Here is a 24,769-nt window from a genome sequence, read left to right as displayed (position 1 = left end):
GAAATTTCCATCCTCTCCATTTGATTAAACAGTAAAAGAATCACTGGATGCAATGCAAAAACTACCTTACAAGTCAATGGGAGAGCGAGTACTAGTCGTTCTGCAATTGGGATGGATAGCCAAGTGTTGGGGTATGTGCACCCCCTGCTTAGGAGCCAAATACTGGATCGTTTCTGGGTAGAAGAATTTGGCTACAGGAGAAAATCAGGTCTCCTGGCAGCACTTACAAGGCAGGTGCAGTCATATAGAACTTGACTTTTGATCCCATTGTCTCTGTCAGGACAGGTGGTTTGGTAGAAGTATGGAATCCTGCCAGACAGGCTCCAGCTCAAACTTTTCTTTAGAAACAAAACAATAAAAATTAAAAAAAAAAAAAAGGAAACAAAATGCCAAAATCCTGTTACATACCTTGAAGACTGATATTGTTGAAACACGAGGGCATTTGATATAATAGCACTAATTTGGTTCAAGCATACATCAAAACTCAGGAGAAATAAGATTATAAAAATGAAAGGTCAATTGCAGGTTGGGCTCTTCCCTTGTAGTGCCATTTCCTCCCTAGTCCCCTCTGTGAACGGAAGGGACACTTACATTTCAGTGAAACTGACACATAAATTATTAGTGTAAAAAAAGCTCCCCAAACTGTCATCTAAGGCCTCCACAGGCAAGTTAGCCTTGCCGAGTGGAACCAAAAACCTTCGGCAAACCCTGCCTACCCCGACACATGCTCCCTTATCCTCCTGGAACAAAATGGTGCATTGAAAATTTTGTGAGACTTGGTCAGTTGATCATTCCATCGAAGAGACTGTCTTTCTCTAAAGCAAAACGATAGCATGTTATTTTAGAATAACACTAAGGACTGTTTCTGGTGGCAAAGAGATGCAACGGACGTTTTTACCAAGTCTGAATCAGAGCGGGCCTTTGTGATTAGCGACGGGGGCTCCTGGCCACCGCAGGGCCAGCGGGGAAGGCGCTGAGGGAGATGCTCAGAGAACCTCTGTGGGGTACTGGGGCTGCCACTCTTGGAAACTGTGAGCGTTTCTGGTGTTCTTGGAATTCTTATTTCCAACCACAACTTTGTGGTTGCAATGAAGGGAGAGGAAGAGATTGGACGCCTTTAACTTTCTTCTGTTCACAATCACAGAGCCAAGATTAAAACGAGAAGAATGTACTTTGCCCCGGGCGTAATGCTGCCTGCATCTGTCCTACCCATCACTTTATTTTTCCTAATTCCTGTTTTGGTTGTTGTTAATTTGCTCGAGGAAGGAACGTTAGATCATCTACAAAAGGGGTTCCAGAAAAAGCTTGGAAAAATTAGTGGATTCAGAGGAGGATATTTAAGAAGGAGCCATCATCTTTGAGGACAACGCCCTATAAATGTCCCGAAGCGCAAGAACCAAAATATTAAATGGATTCATGTTCTCTTACCCAGAAAATAATTTCTTAAAGTTACAGTCTTAATTCTCCCTAAATGACAAATGGTCTAGTCAGGCCCCAGCGATGAGGCTGCGAAGCCAGCACTTAACGTGGTTGTGCCTCTGTCTGCCTGACTCAATCCAACGGTTTAAATCCAAAAGTAAGTTCCTCCTTCGTTTACCTGCCAAGACCTGAGTTCAGGCCCTCGGGGTGCAGAGGTTTTCCTTTGTGGGTGAAAATGACATCATCAGAGACAGAAGGGTATGCAGGGAATGTGGCTCCCAACACTGTGATATCATCAACTGCCCTGGGAGCTCAAATACTGAAGGTTTAAAAAGGTGTTGTTATTGTTGTTGTTTCAAGCTTATTGTTAGAATTAATGTTTCCCAATACTAGGTTTTAAAAGAGCAGGTAGAAGAAGGGTACTTTGTCCAGTAATAACCTCAAGAACCGAACTTACAGAAGTTAGGTCCACATAGAACTTAAGGGCATATCTTAGGGGTATATCCAGCCGAGGACGAGCAGAGACTTCGTTATGTTAGGCTCTCTCTCAGCTCTGAGATGAGCATATTCTTCGGAGGACATGCTAATGTTGCAAGTTTGCATTCAAAATAAATTCTAGGCACTCACATAATCCCCCAGTCTCCTCTGAACTTTCTTTGATGTCTGACAACTAAGGACAAGAATCTTTGATTATAAAACAATTTCTCTGGCTGGAAGAAAATTCTTTGCAGGGCGTAAATAGCGAGAGAAAGAAAAGATTTTTCTGAAGTGCAAACTAGTTGGAAACCCCCTGGGGAAAGAATCTGATTCCCAGTCTTTGAGAGGACCGGGCCTGCCTGTACAAGCTGCCTCTGCAGCAGGCCTCTGAGGAGACGCTTTTGTGTCTACTGTACGGCCCTCAGCAACAGCAGCAGCCCTTCCGCGCTTTTTTTCTTTCTTTCTTCCTTTTTTTTTTTTTTCCCAACAGAAGTTTTCCAACTCCAGGGACAAACAATGCAAAAAGTCACGCTTTAATAACAAGGCGTGGTTCCTAATCAGATGGCCCCATTTCTACTCCTTCCGGACGCCTCCAGATGCTGACACACAGAGCTCTAACTCCCCACCGCACATATCTACTAGCTGTTCTGAAATCTTATTTCCAATGTAATGATTCAACTTATCTCTAAAAATTCAACTTCATAAAGTATTTTAGGATCAGATGCATCCTCCTCCTCCTACTACCATGGCCCTCTCCAAAGACGCAGATTCGCTCAGATGGAGGTTTGTGATGGACGTGGGTGAAGTCAGTGTGGTTTGGCCCCTGGGGCAGCCTTGGTGAAGGATTCAGACTAGGGGTCCTCAATCCAGTACAAATATTTTAAAATAGAAAACTCCAGAGAAACACTCCTCCTTGAGTATGTTAACTGAATGTAAAGACAGTATAGGACCAGAGGAATAGGAGGGCAGCTGAGTCTGATGCTTAGTTTTGCTTAGTTGTGTGACTTTAAGTAGTTTGGTCAGATTCTTTTGTACCAATTACCAAACAAATTTAATCTCAGGGAAAAGAAGGAAGTAAGCAAGTTACATGTTTCTTTAGTATACTATTTCTAGAAAAGTATAGCTTTAAATGTTTAGAGTTGTTGGGGTGGTGAACACACAATACAATATATAGATGTACTGTATTATAGAATTGTACGTGTGAAACCTATATAATTTTATTAACCAATGTATCCCAATAAATGCAATAAAAAATTTTAAATTAAAATATTTAAATATATAAATGCTTAGAGCTGGAAAGGATCTTAAAAGATTATTTAGTTACTTCACCAACTGGACCCCAAAAGATGAAAGGTTAAGAGACCTGCTTTTACTTTTTAGTGGACAAAAATCACCTATGGACTATTCATATAACTAAAGGGGACAACTACATTCCATATAATCTCTAATGATAATTTTAAAAATATATACATATATACATATGTATATAATGAATTAAAAGCAAGTCTGTGAGATTATCAGTTCAAACAGAATTCCCATTATGTTGAATTCTATTTACAGTTCAACTTTCTTTTTTTACCTTTACTGTAATTTAGCATGAACTTCTTGTATATTTTAGAAAGTCAGTTTGCAATTTGAAAAGAAAGCCATGGTGTTATTTCAACTTCTAAAGAAAATGCTACAGATGAATATTATACATACAGGAATATTTATATAGGCAATATTATAACTTCTACCTGGTAACAGAGAAAATTAGAAGGTCTGACTGGGTTTAGTTGTCCTCTAGCTTTAAGTTGCCTGAGTTAAGAATTTATCAATATTTATTTTTTTTTTCTTCAGTCATTGGGGATATCTTGAGACAGAATTACCAAAGGCATTTGACTGATTCCTTAGAAAATGAAAATTAGCATTCTAATGGGTCTAGGCCTGCACCCCTCATTTGGCATTCTTCACATACTACCCTCTGATGTTTAAGTTGAATCTCCTCCATTGGTCTGGGCTATGAGGTTGTTCTTTGTGTTTGCACAGGACCTGCCACAATGTGTGGTACATGGTAAGAGACCCACATTCATAGACAGGAGAGACTCCAGTGCAGTCCCCACATTCGGTAAGATTCCCAGCCTACACTTCATAAAGAGACTCTGTTGCTCTGCAGCGATTCTGTGGCAGAATAAATCATCACAGGTGTGCCACATAAAGTAACTCTCAGCTGCAGCAAGGTACCTTTTGTTTGTTCGCTTGTGTATACCTTCTAATTTGCCTAGGGGCCAAAGAGGAAAAAGATCCTATGGCAGTCTATAATATCTTCTTGATGGAATGTTCAGGAGAGAAATATCTGCTGGCATCTGTTTTTCAATCTCCCTGCAATGATCCAAGACAATTTAAAAGAAATAAATAGCCGAAACCAGTTTGCTCAGTGGTAAGAGTGTCGGTCTGCGGACTGAAAGGTCCCAGGTTCGATTCCAATCAAAGGCATGTACCTGAGTTGCGGGCACATCCCCAGTAGGGGGTGTGCAAGAGGCAGCTGGTCGATGATACTCTCTCATCAACGTTTCTAGCTCTCTATCTCTCTCCCTTCCTCTCTGTAAAAAATCAATAAAATATATTAAAAAAAAACAAAAACAGACAAAGCCAGTACTTTGACATAAAGAATGCATGCTTCTATAGTAATATAGAGTCATTAAAGATTTTTAAATAATAATAAATAAAATAAAATAAAATAAAATAAAATAAAATAAAATAAAATAAAATAAATAAATAAGGTTTTCTGAAAATACTGGCCAGTAAGATATGGCAGTAGATTGGTAGTTCTTTGACCGGCAAACCACTGATATCTCTGAGTCTATGTCTTCCTCTGTATAATAAAATGATTGAATTAGGTGTTTCTTCTAGCTTAAAATTAGATAATTATATTTTACAAATGGAATAGCCTATCCCTCTACCCCTCAACTCCCTCCCTGCCAAAAACCTGTATTTGACCCTTGGTATGGAAAACTGAATAGGACTTAATTCCAATATAAAGCCAATAAAGTCCTTCACAAAGTTTTAAGAAAAATACTTGACCACAAGAATTTTAAAGTCTGATAACTAATATGATTCTAAGTAGAAGCTAAATAAATAAATAAATAACATGAAACCTGAATCATGCAATATATATTGTGTATATATATATATATATATATATATACATATTTTTTAATTATTTATTTATTTTTGTTTTATTTTTATTTATTTATTTTTTTGCAGTGGATAATACACAAGACTGTAGAAATGGTTAAGGGGAGAAATAATGGGAATCTGTAATCATTACTTAGGAAATACCAAGATTAGTAGGCATAACATTTAAGGTTTTCAGTTTCATTCAAATTTTCACTTAATATTTGGAGACCACATTATTTTAAATTCACATAAGTAGATCTTTGTCAGATATCAATGTTTTACATCTAAAGTGATCTTAGTTCAAGCTCATCTTCCTATAGTTCCATCATAATATTATTTGTCTGACCTCAAATAATGTATACAAATACTTTTTAATTAGGTAAACTGACAGTAAATTAGTTTTGAGAATTTGGTTTCACTTCTTGAAATAATTGGGATTATTCTAGGATGGCAGCTTTTATTTTGGTGCCCTCAAATCCCTACACGTGTTTCAAAGATTCTCAACTCCCTGAGATTTTATGTACAATTGTATGTTAAGTACATATGGCCAATAACTTCCATCACATTCTCAGTACCCCAATAAATCTTTCTTAAAAAATCAAAATTTCCTAAAACGCAAGGGTTGAACTCTTAAACCAAATAAATTCTGTGTAAAAATACTGTATAAAAGAGCACCTCAAACATATGGTTTACAATTTGGAAAAAACAATCAGGGAGACGCTGTTGGTAAGATAAAGGAGCAAATGAATAGAGCATGCTATATCAAACTCAAAGCCCTCAAAACAATTGACCTCATAGTCTACTTAATATATGACGAGATAAATACAACCGCTTCATCCTCCAGTTTTCCCCCAACTATCAGAGTTAGCACCACCATAATGTTCCTTATTTTCATTCAATAAATATTTATTAAGAACCTACTATGTTTCAGGCACTAAGTATATATATACTAAGGCACTAGACCCAAGAAAGAGACAACAATCCCTGCTTTCACAGAGCTCAGAGTCTATGAGGGGAGATTATAGGAGTAAAATATGACAGTATGTCACATGGCAATAAAGAAAAATAAAGCAGGGAAAAAGAATAGGACTTAGAAGGGAGTAGGAAGAGTCCTTTGGAATAGGATGGTCTAGGTAAGCCTCACTAAGAAGGTATATTTGACACTTGGGGGTGACATTGGAAAGACTAGGAAGAAAATCACTGGGTGTGATTGGGACTAGCAGAGGAAAGGCCCTGAGGTGGAAATATGCCAGGTTTAACTGAAGGACAACAAGGAGGTCAGAGTGGCTGGCGTAGAGTGGAGGAGAGAGTAGGGGAAAGGTGGGGGTGCCAGGCCAGATCCTAAAGAGGCCTACAGCTCACTGTAAAGACTGACTTTTACTCTAATTACAATTCTCAAAAGAACAATGAGTGCAGGTCAGAGCATTAGGTCATAGGGCTTTTTGAGACATAAAGTTGGCAAACAACTTCACCAATCCTTTTTTGACTGAATTATCACATTGAGCAGCATAGGTCCAAATATTTTAGCTTTTTAGGGTTCTCACTCAGGAGAATTGATCCCTGAGAAATCCACATCCTCAGATACCTTACAGATTGGATTACTCATCTACTTCCCACAAAGCAGACTGGGTCCATCTCTGCAACTTTGTTCTTGGATAATTTTACCTCCTTTCTCCTCCCCATTATATTTTCTTTTCTGTAAACTGAAGTAACTATCACCTGTTCTTACCTGGCTTGTACATATTAGTGAATCATTTTAAGCTTCTTGGAAGAAAATATATAAATTCAATGGAACATCATTATCACATTCTTCTCTATCAATACCCTATTACCGAATTTGGTTCTTGAAAGGACATTTATAATAGTACATTGGTCATTTGTAACATCTTTTTCTTCACCTGTACTTAGCAATTTGAAGGGAATAAGAGAGAAGAAACAAAAACAAAATAAAAGTTCCCAAAATAAACACTTTCCAGTGGAAAAAATATATAAAGACAAAACCTATTAAAAACAAACAAACCCAACCATATGCCCCAGGAATATCTTTAACAATAGTATAAAAAGTAAACTATGGCTAATTTTTATAAAGAAAACAACAAACACTTTACAAAAAACAAAAAGGCAATGCCTACCCCCAGAGTCAGCTGACTGAACACCAAATAGACTGAGAGGAACAATAACAAGGGACACAGCTCATTCATTACCCACCGCTGACCACAGAAATTTACAAATTTGAACTCACAAAGTCTTTGCAGCAATCAACATGAAGTGTGAAACTATTATCTATACAAATCTGTTTGACGGTTGCTTACAAAAGAGATATCTTCTCAACTTGAAAAATTCATTATAAATATCCTGCAGCTTCTTCCTCTCCTCTGGGTGCCAAGCCAAGAAGGCTCTGAGCTGGCACTGCAGAAGGCAAGTGCCCACGATTGTTTGTGCACACAGGGGAATTACGTCTGTTGGTGTACTTCTGACTATGTTCCAAAGTCAATTATAAATTAAGTGGTTTATCTGCACCTCAATTAACATAAATAACTGAGAGTTGACTGTACCTTGAATATGAATACTTCTTTTAAAGGCTGGCCTCAAAGCAAAATCACAAAACCTTTGAGATCTTTGTTTCCAATGAATTCTCACTGGAATAATGACAGTTAAACACATGCTGTTTCAAAGTTTATTATATTAGGTTCCTATACTACATATTTTATTATAGACTGTTATAAAATGAAGAGAAATAAAAGTTGTTAAATTAAAACAGAGATACCAAGTAAGTAAACATTCTGCCTTACATATACCTTTGCAGATAAAAACACAAATGAAGAATAGAAGAAATACAGAGGTTGTTAGAAGTTAGGATATTATGTTTTCTGAATCAATCTCAGAGAATAACATTCATCATTTTCATTCCTTTCTATTGAAGAAAGGAATTAATCATTTTTACAAAGCCTACCCTGGTGTTCTGCTCAGCTATGGCATTCTTAGATGAATAGAGTCTTAGCACTGGAAAAGCACCGGCTCTAGGCTTCAAGTTCCAACTATGCCACCTACTAACTATGGCCATGACCTTGGCAGGTACTAACAATTTGGGCCTCGGTTTCCTTATCGGTAAAGTGTGAAAAACAAAGCACTGCATGAAGTTATTATGAAGAATAAACAAGCTGATACTTGTAAGATTCACAGCACAAGTTTGTTACACACTGTTCCATTACAGTCCCTCCATCTTCCCAACGCAGAACCCAAAGCCTCGAAAGGTGAAAAGCATTTTGTCCCAAATCACCCAGCTCCTCAGCGGCAGAACTGAGAGTCAGTCCCTTGAGTCACAGTTTAGGCACTTTGTCGGCTGCAGTTTTGCTGGATAGCCTTCTCTCTCTGGTTCTGTCCAGAATTTTCAAATAATAAAGTTTTCTCTCCCTCCTCAAAGAATTCACTTCAGGGCCCAACTACAAATAAAGTAAGAAATGCAAAGTTGGGATAAGTAGGTGCTGACTCCTAGGTAAATTGAGGGGCAAGCAGAGACATCGCGCCAGGGAGAGCCTGTCCAGGAGGCGCTCACTGCGGCTGCCCAGATGCCAAACACCGTGGCTCCCATTGTAGTGCCGAGGCCTCAGGGCAGTACATTCTAATCTTGATCATCACTTGATCCAGAGTCTAAGAAAATCCAAGACAACCAGCTGAGCAGGAAGAGTGTGACAGCTGAACTGGTGACCTCTCTAGGCTACAATAAGATCCTCTAGCAGTTTTGCTTCTTCTTTTTTTTTAATCGTGTTTTTATTTTCCAATTACAGTTAACATACGTTATTATATTAGTTCCAGGTGTACACCCCAATGAAAAATAAATTTTGAGTTGTCCCTCTAATTAATAACATTTATAACTAAGGAACAAAAATGAGAAGATAGAACTATAATAGCTTTTACAAGTGGTAGCAACCATATTACTAGAAAAAATACAAACATGCCTTGAAAAGAGGTAAACAAACTAAAAAACTGCACAATTAGACAATGCATAAGCTCCAGCATATTTCCCATCTACTAATATAATGGTACAAACCAGGAGAAGAAGAATATATTCAAATGAAAAAATAAAAACTGTAAGAAGTAATAACCACTGTTATTTACTCTTCTTTATCAGTCACTGCCAAGTAATTAGGAAATCTGAAAAGTCTTCTTAAAATTGATTTTTTTGGGGTCTCTCTTTTTTAATTGAGATATAATTGACATATAACTCTAGATTAGTTTGAGGTGTACAACATAATTTGCTATAACATTGTGAAATAACTCCCACAATAAGTTTAGTTAACATCCATCACTACACAGAGTTACAAATATTTTTTGACACGGATTGGTGGTGGATAGTTATAAAAATACTGACTAGAATAGCAGTGGAAGGTTATCCTAAATATAAAAATAAAGTGGAGCCAAAACCAGTTTGGCTCAGTGGATAGAGCGTTGGTCTGCGGACTGGAGGGTCCCAGGTTCGATTCCGGTCAAGGGCATGTGCCTTGGTTGCGGGCATATCCCCAGTGGGGGGTGTGCAGGAGGTGGCTGGACGATGTTTCTCTCTCATCGACATTTCTAACTCTCTATCTCTCTCCCTTCCTCTCTGTAAAAAATCAATAAAATATAAAAAAATAAAAAATAAAAAATAAAGTGGAAATACAGACAGAAAAGTAGAAAGGAAGAGACAATGATCGTGGCAAATGCAGGGCCAACATAAGAAGTAGACACTTTAGCCAGGATTGGTTTGGCTCAGTGGATAGAGCATCGGCCTGCGGACTGAAAGGTCCCGGGTTCGATTCCGGTCAAGGGCATGTACATTGGTTGCAGGCGCATCCCCAGTGGGGGGTGTGCAAGAGGCAGCTGATCGATGATTCTCTCTCATCGATGTTTCTAACTCTCTATCCCTCTCTCTTCCTCTCTGTGAAAAATCAATAAAATGTATTTAAAAAAAAAAAAGACACTTTATAGGCAACGGCAAACACGCACAGAGATGTGAAATGATACCCTATTGTAGGGGTGTCGAACTCAATCAGAGAAGGGGCCAAAATCTAAAATCCAGCCTAAATCGTGGGCCGAATGGTTTACTGAACAGTCATAAACTGTCATTGTGATGGAAACGCAGCGGAGTGCAGTGATGACAGCGCGGTGCGGGCCACATTGCAAGGCCTGGCGGGACGGATTTGGCCCGCGGGCCTTGTGTTTGACACATGTGCCCTATTGCAAAGAAGCAGCTCTTGGGCAAAAAAAGAAAGAAAATTAATTTGATCAGGGCTAAAATGAGGAGTTATGAAATGGAAGAAAATAGCTAAGGCAACATTTCCTTTTCCATGTTGACTTCCTTCTAGTATCCCAACAAGAATATTACAATTTAAAACTTTATACATGTCTTGGATATTACTGTTGGTAAAAAGAAGCCCAAGCACAAAAGATCAGGACAAAAATTTACCAGGGCCTGGCCTTCAATGTCCTTGTATATACAGCCTCAGTTGAAGTTGAGACAAGCAAAATTATTTCAGAGGAAACTCTATGGTTCAGCTAGAATAATTCATTCATAGGTAGGAGGATACATAGAATTATCCCAAACTCCTCAAAGCCAACAGAGAAGACTCCTTTGGATTTATGACACCAGGATAGAGCTATCCACCAAGAAAGCTAACGTGCAGCAAAGCACACCTCCAGGACACCAAAAGGGAACCCCAGCTAAATGGGAGCTTGGTTAACCACAGCTGAGTGATCTTGAGTTGCAGTGTAATCTGATAAGGAAGGAACAGCGTGGATCCTAGAGGTGTAAAACCATGTGTTGCCAATTCTGAGAGAATTCACCAAATAGTGGATAGAGAGCAACTGACGCTTATCATTCAAAAGGTTGTTTTTGTGTTTTCATAAGTGACTATTCAGAAAATTTAGTAAATATTGTGGATTAAAATTGATTAATAGACAATAAACCAGAAGCTATATTGCAAGTCTCCAGAGATTAACACTAGGCTAGGTTGCAAATGTATTAATGACCTAGAAGAAGCTTACGTGGACAGAAAAGATAAAGACAGAAAATTGCCAATGATGCAAACCATCTACTGTAATGCCTGAAAGACCTTGCTAAGTAACAGACACAATGAACTTCCCTCTTCACAAAATGAAGAAACTATACTTAAGAGTATACTAATAGGCTCAACATGAACAGTTGGAAAAAATTAGCAAATTTCACCAGAGTGAGAAAAAGAGAAGCTATAATAAATATTGACAAAATAATGAATGGCAAAGAGAAGGCCAGCTAGTGCCTCTTATATAATTTTTTCTTTGTGAATACACAGAAACTTTATGGAGAGCTTTATGAAAGAAGACAAAAGTTTAAAATAAAAAGGACACTATTTTATGCAATATACAATTAACCTACTGACCATGCTGCTGCCACAGGACATTAATAAGGCACAGACTTTGTACGTCTCCCAAACACCTCAGAGATCAAAATATGGTTCTACAGTTTAAAAAAGCTTAGGGTAAAAAGTTAAAATGGGGCACACACCTCATGATTCAGAGTATTAACTAGGCAAGTCAGAAAGGAAGTTTTCTTTCCAATTGTTCCAATCGTTGTATTCAAAATTATGTTTCAACTTTAAAATGTGCCTAATTCCACCCTAGAGTTCAAATTAAATGACTATATGCTTATTCCAAAAATTATTATGCCATTTTTCCAGATACATTCTCTTCCCCTGTTTATTTTTCTAAATAGCAGGGCTGTCCATTTCATCCAATTCTTCTTCCACTTCACTTATTCCAGTTAACAGTCATGAAAAACCACTAACTCATATATGTAGAATCCATGTTTGGAAAAGAGAGCTCTATAATTTATTAAGTTTTCTCACCTTCTCTCTCCAAAAAGACCAGAATTTAAATTCCTGTAATACTTGGGTTCTGTTCATATCACAAAATAAAAATCTGAGCGTGGGTACTGTGAAAAATCATATTTAACCACATTGTAACCTGTATCCAAAACCTCCAGCAAGAGACAAATAAAATTTAACCAATAAACAACATCACTTTATGGAATAAGACACTGGACAGCCCTCTGGGCTCTGTCTTCACCTGGGGATTGAGCAATTCCCCTGTGAAATGCTATGGCCCCCGTCAGTTCATAAATTCAACACATAAAGAGTTATTTTTGTCTATGAATGAGTTATAGGCAAAATTCACAGCCTGAAAACCTGAGAAGCTGTGCCCAAAAACTTTATGGGTCCATAAAAAAACACATTAAATTTTTAAATTTTGAAAATAATAAAACTACGGAGAGATAAGACCAAAGTGACCAGGAGGCAAGTTGACCCCTTGTGTCCATTTTGTAATCCAGTCCTCTCCATTTTGGGCTTAGCAATAGGGTGCCACACGTGGTGGAAAGCCAGCCATAGCATTCAAGCTTGACTGGATTTTAAAAGTGACACGGTGATCAAATATGCTTCAGGGTGCTGCTGACCATTAAAATCAACCTTCTTAGTGCTCACTTCAAAATCAAACAGGATACTTTAGTACCATCCTTAATGAAATACCCGTCCATTTATTTCATCTATCAAAACATTGTGTCCAGAATGTAACACTTGCAAAGAAAGGTCTTATTGTGCATCTTAAAAGGCCATGTAATAGCAGAGCTAAAAATAGCCCATGATCTTCTAAAATGTAGGATTTATGTGTTTCTTCTTGGGTATAAAATAAGAATTTGCTTTAGAATGCCAATGAGGCAACATCACTGAAAGATGGGACACATCAGAAGCTAAGCCACAGAAGCCCCCTGGAAAGGATTGGGTTTGGGAGACAAAAGAAGAAAGGTACAGTATTCCAAACAGATGGGAAGTGAAATGGAAGGAAGGTGTCCTTACCTGCATTAACTTTCCTTCTGCTGGAGTTACTTCGGCCACACCGGCAAACACACCTTCCAGGGTGAGATTCAGTTTTCCTGTGGGGTCCATTTTCAAGGGGATCACTCTGATGATAGCCTTCTGCTCCGCTGATCTCTCAGACTCCACCGCCGCTGCCAGAACCAGTCCTGTGCGTCCGAAGCCTGCCTGCAGGGTAGCCATCAGCAGCCAGGGCCAGAGGGCAGCCAGCTGCAGCTGGTGGCCACCGCTCATGCTACCAGCTGCAGCGATGCACCTCGGCCGTACATACTGCTCCCACCAGCTGACACCAGATGCAGATTCTCAGGTCCAGGCAAACGAAGGGCGAGAGGATTTACGCTTCGGCTTCAGAAACCCAAGTCATCGTTTCGGCCCTTCCTTTTCCTAAAGTATATTCCCAAGAGCAGGTGGCCTTCCTGATCTGGCGGGGAAGAGGGTGCTCTCAGCCCACTTCTGCTTCAGGCATGTCCTTTTCTCCCATCTTCACTATTATTAGTAAGGTGTCGCCACTTCTCTGTGGAATTTCCAACTTTGCTTGAGATTGATTGTCACATCCTGAATATATATATGTATGTATATATATATTTTTTATGTCAGATCTCTTGGTGCTGGTCTTCCATATGCATCACGTTGTAGAGCCACTAAACCCAATGTTAATGAACAAAACAAGGCAAAGTAAACAACTAAGGCCACGCATTAAAGGTGAGAGTGAAAATCTCCAAGCTTAGAAAACGAAGACATGGTCCTTTCTACGGGACATAATTTGTCAGTGGTAAAAAAAAGGCTACCAATCACAGAGAATTTTTATTTTTAAACAGGGAAGGAGAGAGACAGACCATTTCGGGCCACATCTGGAGAGACAGCCAAAGATGCTACAGCATGTATTATTCATAAAAGTTTACACGCTGAGCTGTAGTTCAACATGGCCAAAGTTCTAGGCCCCGTTAAATTTAGAATATTTCTCATGAACTTAAAATATGCTATACCTTTCAAATGTTCTACCAAATTTGCCTGTAAAAATGGGTGGTAATCTGTTACGTCTTCACATATACAGGATAGTCCTGAGCTTCACAACTGTTTCCAACTTCCAAACAAGAAGAGTATTCGGAAAGGTTAGCTTTCCAATTATTTTTTCCCAGTTAAAAACTGTATTTCTATCTTTACTTTTCTCTCTCTCTCTCTCAGGGATTCCAGCTTGTATTCTCCCTCTTGAGAATGCCAAGCACTTTGATTTCCCATGAGATGCTTTTGGAAACGACTTTATTATCCCGATTTTATAATCTGTAATTTTCTAGGTTCATCAGTAAAACAAAGGACTATTCCTAACACGTTTTTAAATTCCGTGAGGAGGTGGGGTGTAAAAGGTAGGGGGGGTAAGGAGGTGATTAGATTACAGGCTCTAAGTAAAATGCCCTGGAAACGTAAAAAGCCTGAGCAGGGTGGATCGTGCAATTTCTAAGCACGCTTTAGAATTAGGGTCTTCGTACAAACAAAATCTTATTCTAAGATTTTTAAAAAATGTTGCACCTTTAAGTAAATATAAGCGCACTCCAACCACAAAGCCCACTGTGTTCAGGGGTCAAATTTTTAAAATCGTAGAAAGTCTTCAGAATAAGCGCTGAAGAGCCAAGCAATTGAACATGAACCTGTTATACAGATTCTTTTGCTGAGGCAGAGGGGGAAGGGGAGTGGAAAAAAAGAATTTCAAAAGAAATCTGCAAACCTGTTGCGCTGTCGGGCCCACTGGAATCCACGGGGGTGAAACAAATTCAATTATGCTTTTATAGATCCCGCTCAGAACAGATTTCAACCGTTTAACCAAGCACAGCTCATTCTTCCACCTTCTTACTCTGCAACCAGACCAAGCGCCCCACACTGCAGGTAGGTGCCGAGAAATTCCACAGCCTGAAAAAATAATCCATGCAGGTCAAAGGCAGACACTCACTCCAGGGTTAGAGCTACTGGTCCCCAGAAATTCTAAAAAAAAAAAAAAAAAAAAAAAAAAAAACTCTTAGAGAGGATCCAAAGTCATTTCTGAAATCTCCTTTCTAACAAAAGTTCTTTTTCTCCCGGAACAGCATATAAAATGATCAAGTCTTGAAAGAGAAAGGAAGCAAAGCAACCCTTCACTCCCTTGAGCACAGAGAATCCCAGAGGGAGAAGGCAATGTCTCTGAATCATGGGTGGATTTGGAAAGTTCGGAAGGATTCGGGTGCTTCTCTTCCAGAAAGACAATTCTGGATCAACTCCCTGGAGGAGGAAGCCTGTGGTTTGTAATTGGTGTTCTAGCTCGGCCTCCCTCCCCTGAGACTGCAATCACGCTCTCTACCTGCTGACACAAAGTGAGGGTGGAGCAGCGCAGGCAGCCGTCCCTCCTCCTGCCCCTCCTCCTCGGGCTGGCCAGGGCCCGGGCTCGGGCGCGCACACCGAGCGAGACACGTTCTCTGGCTTTTTTTCCTCGGCTCCTCTGCTCCCTCTATTGAACCGCAGCCAAACTGCATCCAATTCAACCCTCAATTCCTTTCTCTGGGTAAACCAGCTACCGCATGTCAATCACGGCCACTCAAACAGATACCTAAGCAGATTCTGCACCTAAGAGAGCATGGTGGCTATGAGGAAATAAAAGGGGGGAGGGGGAGGGGGGATGAAAAAGAAAAGAAAACCAGAACAAAATAGATACAGCCCTAGCCGGTTTGGTTCAGTGGATATAGTTTGATTTCTGGTTAAGGGCACATGCCTGGGTTGCAGGCTGGATACCCAGCAGGGGGCGTGCAGGAGGCAGCTGATCAATGATTCTCATCATTGATGTTTCTATTTCTCCCTCTCCCTTCATCTCTGAAATCAATAAAAATGCATTTAATAATAATAATAATAATAATAATAATAAAGAACAGCCGAAACCGGTTTGGTTCAGTGGATAGAGCATCGGCCTGTGGACTGAAAGGTACCGGGTTCGATTCCGGTCAAGGGCATGTACCTTGGTTGCAGGCACATCCCCAGTAGGGGATGTGCAAGAGGCAGCTGATCGATGATTCTCTCTCATCGATGTTTCTAACTCTCTATCCTTCTCTCTTCCTTTCTGTAAAAAAAATCAATAATATTTTTTTTAAATAATAAAGAACAAAGGGTTTTGCAAATATAAGTTCTTTTTTAAATATATTTTTTATTGATTTTTTACAGAGAGGAAGAAAGAGAGATAGAAAGCTAGAACCATCGATGAGAGAGAAACATCGACCAATTGCCTCCTGCACACCCCCTTCCGGGGGATATGCCTGCAACCAATGTACATGCCCTTAACTGGAATCGAACCTGGGACCTTTCAGTCTGCAGACCGATGCTCTATCCACAGAGCCAAACCGGTTTGGGCTGCAAATATAAGTTCTAAAAGATCTCTGCTCTTCCTGGTTTTAGTGTCTATAAATGGCACAAAGCCAGATTAAAGTGAACCTGTGCTTTAATGCTTTCTGACTTACTGCTTTTATGTCTACTCCCCTGGCAAGAACTCTTATTTTATGCAGAGTTTTTCTTCAGCTCTTACTAATTTAAAGTTAATAGCTCATTTCTAAACCGTGCCTCTATGGAGCTTTTAGAGCAGGTTGATGTCAGAGGTGTGGAATCTGTCTTTTTCTCACAGATTTGGGAGGTGCAATAATAGCATGAACCAGATCTATGCCCTCAACGCAAGACCTCAAGTGAGTCCATGTCATGAGTACAAGCAAAGGGGTAAAATATATGTGCCTAAGGAGAAGGGAGGCAAAAAGAAAAGTAATTTTCAGCTGATTATCACATTCACGAACTAAAACCTTTCCAGAAACCTTGTCATTAGAAATAATGCATTTCTAAGATGGTTCTAAAATTTGAGTCTTCAAATCTATCAGATTATATTTAACTCTGGCTAGACATTTTTTAAAAATATATATATTATTGATTTTTTTACAGAGAGGAAGAGAGAGGGATAGAGAGTTAGAAACATCGATGAGAGAGAATCATTGATCAGCTGCCTCTTGCACACTCCCTACTGGGGATGTGCCCGCAATCAAGGTACATGCCGTTGACTGGAATCGAACCTGGGATCTTTCAGTCCATAGGCCGACGCTCTATCCATTGAGCCAAACCAGTTTCGGCTAGACATTTTTGACCTGCTGCCAGTAATCTTTCCAAATCGTACAGAAGTACAATATGCGAATGTGGTTAACACTACTGAACTATACACTTTAAAAAGGTTCTTAATGCTATGTACTTCTTTAAATTGTGGTGAGAAGCACATAACATCAATCTTAAAAGCTTTTTTAATTGTACAAATGAATTATACAAATTGATCATTTGTAAAATATGGATAATAATTGCATTGTAGGCTTGTTATAAAGATTAAATGACTTAATGCCTCTGAAAATAAAAAATTATGAGTGGTCTATTCACCTTGAGTATGTTTTCCCTAAAGAAGGATTTTGGGGAGCCCAGCTGGCGTGGTTCAGTGATTGAGCGTCAACCTATGAACCAGGAGGTAACGATCTGGTTCCCAACCAGGGCACATGCCTGGGTTGGGGGCTCAATGCTCAGTGTGGGGCATGCAGGAGGTAACCAATCGATGATGTCCCTCTCTCATTGATGTTTCTATCTCTCTAGTCCTCTCCTTTCCTCCCTCCCCCAAAATCAATAAAAACATTTTTTTAAAAATGTTTATGGGGATAGTTTTGATATTTTAGGCTTAATAAAGCTAATCTAGAGCAGAGAGATAAATTCTAATGTAAATTCTTAGCACTTGTTCTTCATTGGTTGGACATTAAGAACATAATGCAAGTAGAGACCTCAATTGTACCTTTCTAAAGAATAGGAATAGATCTAATTCTTCTAGAGAGAAAAATTTCAAAGTCTATTATTGGGCCAAATGCTGCCAATTTAATGGTTTGATAGCTACCTCCTTTTACCAAAGCAAGATGGTCACCTTGGAAAGGAACATTTCAGTGTTTAAATCTCCCTTTAGTGTAGAAGATAGATTCAAGCTTCCAGAATTGAAACTAATTTGTTTAGATATTTTCAGGCTGGTGAATGTTGTTAGACCTTTCTTACATAGTGGCACCCATGGTCTTTTTCTCTTTCAGGTGGCAACTATATACACCTGTACAACACTTTGGGAGCCTGTTGTCACAGTAGCCTCCAATTCACAAGGCAGGTATAGCCTTAGGAAGTGTCAGATCTTAGATAATCAGTCAGTATCATGCCAGCTAACTGGAGGCATAAAATGAGGAAAAGTAAGATGGTAGCAAAGATATCTCTCTTTATACTTATTTTGGTTGTCTACTAAGTTGTCTACTCCGGTCTTAGATTCAGTAATTAATACGGGGGTGTTTCCCCGAAAATAAGACATCCTCTGAAAATAAGACATAGCGCATGGAAAGATAAGACATCCTCTGAAAATAAGACCTAGCGCAACTTTGGGAGAAAAAATTAATATAAGACACTGTCTTATTTTTGGGGGGAAACAGGGTAGAAAGGATAATTGTTTCCCTAAAAGAAGAAGAGGTAGCAAGTTTGGGAGTCTGTAATTGATGAGCCCATTTATTATTGGAGAAAATCTTTTGTTAAATATACTATTCCCAATATGTATATTTACTTTGCTAGTGACCCATATTCCCCTAGACAGTACTGCTATTTTGCCTTTGCTTTCTAAGGACTTTCCAAGTGATATTTAAGGATAAAAAAAATTTTTGTAATGGAAATCAAAGAGACAGAATTTGCTTTTATATTTGTGATTCTCTAGAGCAGCGTTTTTCAACCGCTGTTCCGCGGCACACTAGTGTGCCGCGAGATGTTGCCTGGTGTGCCGTAGGTGCAGACAAGACAAGAATTTTATAATTTTTCACTATTTTGTTTACTTAATATTTCATAATAAAGTAATTATAAAATACTTTCTTTGTGTTTATTTGATTCCTATTCAAGAGAATTACTTTATATATAGTCAATATAGGCACAGAGTTAAATTTTTTAACATTTTCTAATGGTGGTGTGCCTCATGATTTTTTTCATGAAACAAGTGTGCCTTTGCCCAAAAAAGGTTGAAAAACACTGCTCTAGAACATCCTTTCTCAAATCTGGGGAGAGGTGTCTCAATCCTTAAGGGTACTTTGGGCAAAAAGTATTTTTAGGTTCAGAATGGAGTTTTAAAAAAATCAGAAGTTTCAGTGGGGGAAGCATCTAGGGAGATTTTCTCTTTGCAAGGGAATAATTTGCTGTAAAAAAAAGTAAGTCATGCTAGGCTAAGGTTACAGAAGACTACTTGTTAGTCTTAAGGGAATGTGAAGTATGGAATACACTGGCATTTGAACTTTTAAGAGCAAGAATTTTAAAGTAAATTTGATGGAGATAGTTGAGATGTGTTTAAGAATAGTGTTTCTGGAATTTGAATGTTAGACTTTGAAATGTTGAACCTAAAAAAATGACAACAAAAATTTAAACTATAGACCTTGTTTTGTATTCACACATTCGGCTCTCAAAAATCCAAGGCGCCTTAAATTTAGTATCTTGGCTTGTTTTTCTGGACTGGGCCTGACACCTTTTCATGTTTGAGGATGGCTGCTTGCAGCTCTGATTCCTCAGCCCTGTTTTATTTAAAGCTATATTTTATTTAAAGTAGCAGCAGACAAGACTTTTAAATTTTTTAAAATATTTTTATTGGTTGTTATTTTTACTTTTTAAAAAATCTTTATTGTTGAAAGTATTACATATGCCCCCCTTCTTCCCCATTGACCTCTCCTAGCCCTCCCTTGCCCCCTACATCAGGCCTTCACCACCCTATGGCCCCTGTCCACAGGTTATGCCTTTATGCATACAAGTTCATTGATTTCTCTCTTTCCACCCACCCATCCTCCCCTGCCTTCCCTCTTTTTTAAAACCAAACATCTATATTTGCCGTCGTCACTAGGGCCATTTCTTGTTGCCTATTTGTTTGCTGGCCTGCTCTTCTAGCTGCAGGGCTGAGAAGTGCTTGGCTTGCTGGGCCAGAGCAGGCTCTGCCTTGTTGACAAAGGTCTCCAGATCATAGTCTGGTTACTCTGTCACACTGGAGAGCTCAAGCCAACCTGGCCCTTGCTGTTTACTCTCCTTGAGCTCTCCCATGATCCTCTCCTCCAGCTCCTTGATTAATGTTTTTGAAAAGCAGAAGGCTAAATTCAGACTAATCACACTGACACACTGCCCTATCCATAGAAAGTGGTGGGTGGTTTTCAGTGAAGACTAATTTAATCCTAATAGAGCAATGTTCAGTATGAAGACACTGTTTATTTTCAGAATTCTGTCAAGTAAAATAAAAACTACCAATAAAATAATCAGTATTAAAGAAATGCCATGCAATCTTCTGGCTATAGACTATTTCTGAGAAATCGGCACTTAAATGTCTATGATCCAAGTGCTTTGCCAGATAAAGAGACACAGAGATGAAAGAGAATGCCTGTCCTTGAGAGGGCCCCAGTCTAGGGGTAGCGTTACGGAATTCATTAGTGTGCCCATTATTAGTTTAACCTAGATCAACATGTTTTGGTATTCCTACTGGTGGAAATTATAGACCAGCCTTTGGGTATTTTAAAGAGCAAAATACACTATACCTTTTTTTTAATTAAGAAGTTAATGTTTTCCAAGATTATAGTTTTGTCAGTATAACTTTTCAAGCATGCAAAGTAATGGGATGTTTTTCCTCTTTATTTTCCCTGGATGAAGACACTTTCACTGCCTATCATTGATTAGCAGATACTGATTTGTTGCCCTAAGTAAACTTGATTTCTTTGTGCTCTATAAAGATTTTCTGTATTTTTTTCTTGACGTTATTTTTTTCATTGATTAATAATAAATTTAATGTATGTAATTGTCTATGCATTTTAAGTTAAACTGCCTTAAATATGATTTGAGACATATACATTTATTTGTATTATGAACTGTAAGCAATGTGTTTGAGACTTTAGGTCTTACCACCTGCTGCTGTATTTGTAAAGATAAATGTCGCTTTAAGAAGTAATTATAATTAGGACTAGACTATGGATGTAATACTTGATGCTTTTTAAGATAAACTTTTTTGCTTTTGTGTATTATACCTGAAAACTTTAAAAATAAAAAATAAAGTCTGGTATGGTTGCATATTTTTATTTTATGTATGCCATGTAATAGTAAAGCATAAATAACACAAACTAAACATTACTATATATGACATATGCCAAATTATATTGAAAGTTAACTAAACAAAAAGTAAGCTACTAATGGGCTTTGCCTCACTTATTCCTATTTGAATCTTACAAAGGAATTAAGAGAATCAAGCCTAAGAGTTCAGACATACATTTAGTTGAAAGAAGAAAAAAATATAAATATGGTTGCCCTCTTTTTTTCTTTAAATATTTTATTGATTTTTTTATAGAGAGGAAGGGAATGGAATAGAGAGTTAGAAACATCAATGAGAGAGAAACATCAATCAGCTGCCTCCTGCAAACTCCCTACTGGGTATGTGCCCGCAACCAAGGTACATGCCCTTAATCAGAATTGAACCTGGGACCCTTGAGTCCGCAGTTTGACACTCCATCCACTGAGCCAAACCAGTTAGAGCTATGATTGCCCTCTTTTAAAGAAACTCAAGATTTTGGAATGATGATAATATGTATCATGAACCTGGGTACCCTGAGATACCCAGGATCAAGCCAAACAGCTCTATGTGACTTAGTTCACTGATATACTGTGTTTATGTCACCAGAATTGATAAGCAAGATAAATTCTTTGGCTTTAAATGTTGGAGTTCTCCCTCGGAGGTTGATAATGATGCCACCACTGTGGTGATGAAACGCCCACCTCCCTGACATCAACCACCTAGTCTAAGTCGTCATCCCTCGGGATCTACTTTCACATCTGGATGGACTACAGTTACTAAAGACCATGCATCCTCTTCCAAAAAACTAGGGCTCTAAAACATGGCCAAGAATTGTCCTTATCCTTTGCCTGGCTGGCATGGCTCAGTGGTTGATCATCAACCTATGAACAGGGGGATCACAGTTCAATTCCCAGTCAAGGCCCATGTCCAGGTTTCGTGCTCCATCTTTAGTGGGGGACATGCAGGAGGCAGCCAATCAGTGATTCTCTCATCATTATTGATGTTTCTATCTCTTTCTCTTCCTCTCTGAAATCAATAAAAAAAATATATTTTTAAAAGAATTGTCCTTATCCTTAATGGCATTTTAAAAATCTCTATTCAGAGGGGTGAGGGAGGCAATGTTAAAATATGTACACAGATAATAATAATTTTTAAAAAAATCTCTATTCAAGTGCAAATTTTAAATTTAAAAAGCCAGTACACATTTTCTGAAAAAGTCAGATTCTTTAAAAAACAGAGTACTTTCTCTTTTGAACTTTATTATTATGATTAAAAGTCATAATGACTGAGGTTTCTAATAATCACTAATTAAACAGTAAAAACAATCAAGACACAAGTCAAGTTGAAATGCTCACTTTATTGTTGACTGATTGAAATTTATCATGCTAAAAGTGCTGAAACACTGAGTGCTAGTCAGGAACCTTTTAGTGTGTGCCAGACCCTACTGGCTAATTCACACAAAGATTTTATTTTATCTTTCTCCATTTTACCGAAGTCTGTGATGATAGCTTTAGTTGATAGGCAGCAGACATGTGAGGACAGTGGCAGATGTAGCTCCTTGGTCTGCTGTATTCATATACAAAAAAAAGTTTGAAAAGCTGATAAAAATATTTCATTTTATTAAGCCTTAAAACCACTGAAACCAAATCTATGCCACGGTTCCTACTTGACACATGTTCCTCAAAAGATATTATTTCCTTCAACATAACAAAGCTAAGAAAGACATATTTAAGGGAAGAAATATCATCACGGTATATTGGCTTTTCAACATGACAGAGAAAAAGCAAAGTTCCTTCATTTAGAAATTGGGTCTCCTCTTCACATACTCTGCCAAAAGATATAGGAGTCTTGATAATCTGTTCATCTTTTAAACCTTGCTAATAAAGTTGAATAAATGCCCATTACATAGATATCAATTTGTAGAATCAGTTGGACCAAATAGATTACTCTTCAGAAACTACTTTCATATCAAACTGAGTCACCATACAGAGATCATCCTCTAATAAAAACACAAACAAAAACCTACTAGTTCTGTAACACTTCTAGGGTTTGACATCATTGGGAAGGCACAATGCAATTTAATGAATTGTTATACCCACAATGTTAACACAGTACTCTTACCATATCACCAAGCCCGTTTTTTGTTTTTTTTTTAATTACTTCCATATTCTTAGGCTTTCCTTTTGTTTCTGCAGTGCTTATTAGGAAAACTAAAGCAGAATTCAATAAGAAAGTTCTAGTCAATTTCAAAGACTTTAAATCAGAAAGTTTCCTGCTGTCCTTGGAAGAACAATTGAGGGATCAACCACAGAAAGTGGATAACCAAGATTCCTCTCTTAAAAACCAGTCCCACAATCCTACTGGAATCTAGAATCCTACAGAAGGGACAAGATAAAAATGTCATCGTATATTCCACTATCCAAAGTCCTCTCAGAAGCTGAAAACAAACATAAACTATTAAAAATATCAGTGGTAAAGCTTCTGTTAACTGACTACTAATCAGTTTCTCCCAAAATTTGTACACAATATCTCATATAAATGATAATTTATACTTACTGGATGTAAAAAAATCTAAAATAAGAAAGCACTGTGTTAAATCTCTTAATGTTTTTGTGTGCACATTGCACATTTCCCCCTCAAAGTAAAAATATTACACATGCATCCTTTATCCTTCTATCTTGAAATATTAATAAAAATATAAAGCTTTAAAACGTTAAAAATCTACCAGCATTTATAAATACATTAAACCAGTTAAATACTTTTCTTTAGGAGATATTTAAATAAGTAATATATTAACAAAACCTTATAATTTATAATAATGTACCATTTTAAATTAAAGAAAGATATGAAAATAGAAGAATGCTCCCATAAATATAAAATAAGTAGGAGCTGTTAAGTGTGATGGATGGTCCGAGTCCGGATGCCTTGCTCTTGAAACAGAATGCTGGGTGAGAAAGTTAAGAGCATTTCCTAGTTAATCACTTAGAATATTAGCTCTTTCCCAGAGTTTCTTCCCTGGAATTCCTGAACCATTTAGACCTGTGGTCTTGGTGACCTTACATGCCTTTGTGTTTCACACAAATGTCTCTAATAAAAGAATCACACTGTGACTTAAAACAGATAGACTTAAGTCCCCACTGGAGTTGTGCTGACCATAATTTGAGAGAAGATAATAAACCAGCACACATACACACATTATCCTCCAGTACCATAGATGCAGCAGTTTTTAGATGCTTCTTGATTGTAACAAAAGGCCAGGACTTTTCATTTGAAAGGGATCTGAGCAGCAAAAAAACAAACAGAAAAAATGGCTGCTAGATGTTTAGTAGTTTGTCAAGGTAAATAATCTGAACTGAACAGCTGTAATAAATACCAAGTTTCCAATTAACAAAATTCTCAATTAACAAAACAAAAATATATTTTTTTCCTTAACAGAACTGAAAAAATCCCAACAGTGTGTCATGTGCAAGGCTAGTCTGCTTCCAGCTACAGCTAGTGCACAATGTCACGTGTCATCCGTGCCTCACTCTTTTAATTCTTCCTCCTTTGGAAAGTGCTCTTGCTTGCAGGCCACATCCACCAGCAGATGAAGATCTAGAAAGAAAGGTTTGTTTACTTACTCTTAGGGTTCAATAGACAAGTCTACAGACAAGAAGAACAAGTTGCTTATGTGTCTTAAATCGTTATCTTATCAGATTCTCCA

General features: G+C 38.1%; 2 protein-coding genes across 3 annotated transcripts in view; both read right to left on the bottom strand.

Annotated features, from left to right (window-relative positions):
- The window catches only part of RNF43 (ring finger protein 43), a 60,795-nt gene extending 45,298 nt beyond the window's left edge, over positions 1 to 15,497 (bottom strand). Inside the window, exons 1-2 of one of the 2 annotated variants that reach the window (XM_036454323.2) lie at positions 14,665 to 15,497; positions 12,924 to 13,582 (exon numbers count right to left, since the gene is read on the bottom strand). In XM_036454323.2, the coding sequence (XP_036310216.1) occupies positions 12,924 to 13,175 (252 nt within the window). In that variant the 5' untranslated portion in view covers positions 13,176 to 13,582; positions 14,665 to 15,497. The remainder of the gene's footprint in view (positions 1 to 12,923; positions 13,583 to 14,664) is intronic. The other variant, XM_036454324.2, reaches the window with a different exon arrangement.
- A 7,168-nt stretch (positions 15,498 to 22,665) lies between these two features.
- HSF5 (heat shock transcription factor 5) overlaps positions 22,666 to 24,769 on the bottom strand; it is a 30,174-nt gene continuing 28,070 nt past the window's right edge. The window contains exon 6 of the mRNA XM_036454198.2: positions 22,666 to 24,660. Coding sequence (XP_036310091.1) covers positions 24,590 to 24,660 — 71 coding nt within the window. The 3' untranslated portion in view covers positions 22,666 to 24,589. The remainder of the gene's footprint in view (positions 24,661 to 24,769) is intronic.

This window comes from Pipistrellus kuhlii, unplaced genomic scaffold, assembly GCF_014108245.1.
Source record: "Pipistrellus kuhlii isolate mPipKuh1 unplaced genomic scaffold, mPipKuh1.p scaffold_m20_p_28, whole genome shotgun sequence".
Lineage (NCBI taxonomy): Eukaryota > Metazoa > Chordata > Mammalia > Chiroptera > Vespertilionidae > Pipistrellus > Pipistrellus kuhlii.
This window is presented reverse-complemented; position numbering and strand designations above follow the sequence as displayed.